Source organism: Acartia tonsa, chromosome 13 (genome assembly GCF_053477335.1).
Source record: "Acartia tonsa isolate MP-2025a chromosome 13, ASM5347733v1, whole genome shotgun sequence".
Classification (NCBI taxonomy): Eukaryota; Metazoa; Arthropoda; class Copepoda; order Calanoida; family Acartiidae; genus Acartia; species Acartia tonsa.
The window spans coordinates 5025025-5031450 of record NC_137272.1 but is presented as its reverse complement, the minus strand read 5'-3'; the positions used below and the strand labels follow the sequence as shown (position 1 = coordinate 5031450).

At 32.9% G+C, this 6426-nt stretch overlaps 1 protein-coding gene across 1 annotated transcript; it reads right to left on the bottom strand.

Moving 5' to 3' along the window:
* Window positions 1-287: 287 nt before the first annotated feature.
* On the bottom strand, window positions 288-4454 carry LOC145304419 (uncharacterized). Its single transcript, XM_080146299.1, has 6 exons — window positions 4219-4454; window positions 3860-3944; window positions 2780-2854; window positions 2491-2574; window positions 1840-2082; window positions 288-292 (listed from the first exon to the last, which is right to left on the bottom strand). The coding sequence occupies exons 2-6, from the start codon at window positions 3927-3929 to the stop codon at window positions 288-290; spliced, it is 477 nt and encodes a 158-aa protein (XP_080002425.1). The 5' UTR covers window positions 3930-3944; window positions 4219-4454.
* Window positions 4455-6426: the final 1972 nt, after the last annotated feature.

Below are 6426 nucleotides of genomic sequence, written 5' to 3'. Positions count from 1 at the left end.
GCGCGAACTCTACCCGTGATGACTCTGTGATCATTATCGATTGATAATTTGATTGATGTTGCGTTGAGTTGAGATCGTATTCCTGTGAATATTTAGATTCCACATAAATAACTTGACAAATAAATACAATACAAATATATGCTATAATAATAAAACTATGAAAAATAATTTTCTTATTTTTATTTAATTTAATTTGTAATTGCGATGCTGCTCTATAATTTGAATTTCTTAATGTCTGTTACTAAGACTTGCGAATGCGATGAGACTTGGTTAATAATTGTATGAATCTATCCTATAATATAAACTTATAAAGAAGTAAGCTCTGTTTGTCTGTAGCTAAGGATCTCGCTAACCACTGAACCTATATGGTTCTCCTTTACAGTACAGCTTCGTATAGGTCCTTAGATGGTTTTAGGCTAGAGAGACGTTTGATATAGTTATTTGATATAGTTAAAGTTTAGTTAGGTCGTTAATTAATATATGTTTACGAAATACTTATGTTTCTGCCGTGATTATTTGTGTACTTATTTTAACTTTGAAGACATAAATTTAAAATTATCAATAGCTATAGTATTTCTTGCATCGTTAAACGGCACGTCAGGGCTAAAAAAACTGGTTTTAATCTTATGAAATTAAATTAAAGACTTGCGATGAGACTTGGTTAATAATTGTATGAATCTATCCTATAATATAAACTTATAAAGAAGTAAGCTCTGTTTGTCTGTAGCTAAGGATCTCGCTAACCACTGAACCTATATGGTTCTCCTTTACAGTACAGCTTCGTATAGGTCCTTAGATGGTTTTAGGCTATTTTTCTGCCCTTTCATATCCCTTCGAATATAGAGCCTCTAAATGCTAGGGGCGCAGCCGTTTGTATCCAAGGAAGAGAGACGTTTGATATAGTTATTTGATATAGTTAAAGTTTAGTTAGGTCGTTAATATATGTTTACGAAAAATACTTATGTTTCTGCCGTGATTATTTGTGTACTTACTACTTAGGTAGGTTAGGTAAGCGTTCCACGTATTTAAAATTATCAATAGCTATTTCTTGCATCGTTAACGAATAAAAGCTAACTATCTCGGACGAAAAATCAACATGTTTAAAATGGACGTACGGACATTCTGGTAATGATTATAGAGTTGCTACGCTTTCTAAATCGGACGGACCGACCATAAGAATGAATAAAAAAGTGTATTATTTCGAGTTTCTTATCACATTTATTTTTACAATATCACGAATATGAATATGAAATGAATGAAATACAAAATGAAAATGAAACAATGAAATTGAAAAAAAAATTAAATGAAAATGAAAAAATTAAAACTAAAGAAAAGGGGTAGTTTCACGAAATGCATTTGAACTTAATTTAGTGAACCGCATATTTTATCCTGGTTAAATGGGTAAACTACATTTATATGGCATATATTTGAAATGAATTCAATTTTCTACCACGTAGTTTTTAAAATATCAAGACCTGAAAATTGTCTTTTTTGTGATATATGCAATTTAAAAAGACGATTTTCAAGTCTTGACATTTTAAAAACTATGTGGTAGAAAATTGAAATTTTTTCAAATATATGCCATATAAATGTAGTTTAACCATTTAACCAGGATAAAATATGCGGTTCACTAAATTAAGTTTAAATGCATTTCGTGAAACTACCCCTTTAAAAAATCTGCAAATTTACGAAAATTAACAATAATCAATAATAATATATATTACAAAATTAACAATAATCAATTTGAATTCTATCATGAAATAATATTACAAAATTATAAATATTAATTTAAATAGAATTCAAATTGATTATTGTTAATATTGACTGTGGCGTGCGCACCTATTGTCAAATTGAAAATAGGTACGACACGGTCACGACGAGGTTCTTGCTGTGGGGGGGGCTGGGGGGGGGGGTTTGGAATGGGGTCTGGCTGTGGCTGTTGGGGGGGGGGCTGTTGAGGGGGGTCCGGCTGTTGAGGGGGGGGCTGCTGTTGAGGGGGGGGCGGCTGTGGTGCTTGATGGGGAGCCGGAGCAACACCAACATTGTTGTTGTTGCCCATCTGGACAACCTGTTGAGCATGACCTTAATAAATTAAATCAAAATTAAAATTAAAATCTCTCAGGAGGGTGGTCGATAGATCGATGTACATCCCCAGTGATTTTCCCTTCTGTAGATTACAATTAGTTCCATAAAAGCCAAAAAAAATACATTTTAATTAAAGAGCCAAAAAAAATACATTTTAATTAAAGATCCAGCTTAGATTTTTTGACGCATTTTTTTGGAGCTTCTCTTTTATGCATGTTTTCATCCTTGTTTTATAATAATCATGTAAGCAATTCTGTATGATATTTACTATTAATTTAAATGGTTAATTTTTCAAAATCATAAAATATCTCAACGCAATCAGATTAAATTAATTCCAAAAGGTGAATTTATTATTTCAAAGTAAGGTTACTGGACAAACGCAGGAGTCCCAATTATATATAATACCTTGTCCTCTTGGAACATTACGGCGTCCATGGCCTCGACGATGCCCATCAGGCTGGGGTGCAACAGGAACAGCGGCAGCCACACCTTAATGAATTAAATCTTATTTATTATTTCAAAGTAAGGGGACTGGACAAACGCAGGAGTCCCAAACGTCGGAGTGGACAAACGCAGGAGTGTTAAATTAAAATATTAATTTTAAGTATTTCTGTACAGGTTAGGTTAGGTTAATATGTACAAGATATATAAGACTTGGAATAGGTAATAATAAAAATATGATTATATATAATACCTTGTCCTCTTGGTTGAACAACCGGATCATCTCGTCCATGGCCATCATCAACAGCAACAGGAGGAACAGCCACACCTTAATAAATTAAATCTTATTTATTATTTCAAAGTCCCAAACGTCGGAGTGGACAAACGCAGGAGTCCCAAACGTCGGAGTGGACAAACGCAGGAGTCCCAAACGTCGGAGTGGACAAACGCAGGAGTGTTAAAGTATTACAACAGCCACACCTTAATGAATTAAATCTTATACACTAAATAAATTTATTAACTTAGTCCTATAGTTTATACAAACGGACAGTTTAACTTTAAAGTTTAAACTTTACAGTAATATAATTAAACTAAAGAGTAGCTATACTTAAAACAACGATGACAACATCCATAAAAGCGAAGCACTGAAACGGTAGGACAAACGGACATTAACACTTGTATAGTGTCTGAAGTGAATAATTTAAATATAAAGTATAAGAGTCGAAGCAAAATTGTAAGTAAATTTGTTGGAAAACTGCTTCATACAGGATAATGTTTATGGTTATACTTACATTTCTAGGACTTAATTATAGAGTTGCTTGCTTCGCTTATAATATTATTCTTTGTTGTCCAAGGAATCAATATACCAAAAACCAGATCAAACGGATAATTAGATCACATAAAATTTTGTTGTTATAAAAGTAGAAAAATCAACATGTTTAAAAGGGATTTACGGACATTCTGGTAATGATTATAGAGTTGCTTCGCTTTCTAAATCGTACGTAACTACATCATGCAAAGTTTGAAATCGATAGGACAATTCTAACATGCCTAAATTAACGAATAAAAGCTAACTATCTCGGACGAAAAATCAACATGTTTAAAATGGACGTACGGACATTCTGGTAATGATTATAGAGTTGCTACGCTTTCTAAATCGGACGGACCGACCATAATTATAGAAAAGCTTCGCTTTTAAAAAGGTAAATTAAAAGGTAAAAAGGAGAACCCGATCGGTTCATCGGTTAGCGAGATCCTTTAGTATAAGGATTATTTATTCATTATATTACACTTGGAATAACTAAAAATAAATAGAATTCAATATATATTATACCTGGGTCAAGTCGTTGACGTCGTTCTTGTATTCGCAGGCTCCTTCGTTTCGTGCTGGGTCTAGATTTCATATTCGGATATTTATACTGAAATAAATTATTAAGGTAATAAATAATAATAATTAGTATTTTTCATAATGCAAATGCAGATATAATTCAATTTCAAAACGTTCACAATATAAGTATAAAAACACTGCAAAATCAAATATTAAAAAATAATTAACTTTATAAGTTTATGCGTATATAAAAAATAAAAAATAAATAATAATTACGCATTTAAAAGAAAGAGAAAGGCGTTGAAAAGGAAGAGAAAGCCATTAAAATAAAGGGGTTGTATGCAAAAATGTAATTTCATCATTACCTTCAGATAAGCCGCTGAAATTTATTTTGCCTTTTCTCGGCAGTTTTCGGCGGTTGCGCCGCCGTTTCTTCAACTCTTTTTTTAGTTGAGTTCCTCTGTTGACATCCGCCTCTCCCCTTAGTATCCAAGTAACTTGAAGTTGGCTGGCCCATCTCTCGTTCGTCGCCAACCTACAATTTAATTTTAAATTACAAATTTGTAAAATGTAAAATGTAAATTATCTTTATAAACCAACCTAATGCCGTAAAATCAATCTTCGATATTTATTATTTAGAAAATGTTAAGATTTTTAATTTGTTAATACTAAGAGCATGAAAAAATTTTATCTTTACATACCCTTTAAAATAAGTGGCATCCGCATTTAGAGCCTAGAGGTCAATATCAAACATATATGGGTGGGGGAAGGGTTTTACATGTAAGTAACACCTTTATAGTCCCCCCCCCCCAAAAAAAAGGGAAGGGCAATGGGCTGTTTATTTTACACTAGTCTCCCCCCCCTCCCCTATTTAAGAAGGGTTGCTATATGAAAAGAAAGGGTTGAAGATTTTGAATATATATATGACACCTTTATTATAACCCCCCCCCCCCAAAAAAAAATACAAAGAATAATCCCTTTATTTATTTAAATTTTCCTTTATAAAAATTTTCCACTAATGGTGGGTGACGGGAGAGAGTTTTTTTAACTTTTAAGAAAGGTTTATATATATGACACCTTTATAAATTATAACCTTATATTATAATGGCCGATAAATTGATGTACACTCCCAATGATGATGCACAAAATTACCCCTTTTGTAAATAACAATTAATAGTTGAAACGTTTTTACACTCAACTTAATGAAGCAACCAAGTCCCAAAATTCCCCAAGTCCCCAAAATTGTTGAGCAAACCAAAAAGAAAACGTTGGTATAAAACTTTGTTTTTAAAAGATATGAAATGATACAGATATTCATCATATCATTATCATCAATCTATTCTATAATTGGCCAAAAAGCCTTCATAAAGTGACAAACGGCAAACTGACAATATTGCTGAAAATCCTTGTTATGTAACTTCCAATATGTAACTTTGAAGCAATTTTGTTTGTCTACATTACCGAATACTTTTTGAATTCTATTCATCTCAAATGTAACTTTTCTTAAAAATAGGTTTCTAAAACTTGAAATATAATTTTTAACTTTTCTTACCAATGAATGATGAAACTTAAGTATAAATTGAAAAACAATTTGAAATATTCAGCCTCTAACGGCTAATTTATTTACTAAAATTTCATCGTATTAAATCCAAATTAAATCTTGTTGTTTCCCCCCCCCCCCCCTCCTCCTAACCATTACGTTATGATGGGTGGAGAAAAAAAGATTACATATAATTATATTCAAATAAGAAGTGTTGAAAAAGGGGGGTGGGGCAGGTTTCAAATAATCTTTAATCTTTTAATCTTTAATCTTTTACGGAGGGTAAATTAAGTGTTAAATTACCCCTTCTGCAGATTAAGCATCAAATCCTCCCCCCTCCTCAAGGGGAAATTAGGAGAATTCTTAGTCTTACATGTCATATAAATATTTTCCAACACATCTCATGATTTCCCTCGTAGTAATTGGATACGGATTACCCCCCCCCCCACACTTTCTTTTATGTGTGTTTATTTTATCCCTTACTATTCCAAAAAATAAAATTATGGGTGGAGTTACTGTTAAGTTGTTAACCCTTTTCTTCCCCCAATCATCCAATGTAAGCGGTAACCTGGCCATTTTCACCACCTTGGATACGGATAACCCCCCCCCCCCCCCACACTTTCTTTTATGTGTGTTTATTTTATCCCTTACTATTCCAAAAAATAAAATTAAGGGTGGAGTGACTGTTAAGTTGTTAACCCTTTTCTTCCCCCAATCATCCAATGTAAGCGGTAACCTGGCCATTTTCACCACCTTAGGCTTAAAGTCATAAAGTCATAATTAATATTAATCTTTTTATTTTAGTTTTAGTTCAGTTACAACATCGTTAGAGAATGGCTGAGCCTGACTCTAATAAAGTTATAGGTGACCGTCAGATTGACGATGATGACAACATGTCCGATGTTTCGGATGTTATTAATATTGACAGTGAGCTTGTCCAAGCTATGCCTGACTCTTCAGTTACGCGTAGTTTCCGTGAACGTAAGATCGACGATGCAAGCATGTCCGATGTTTTGGATGAGGTTGAAGATAT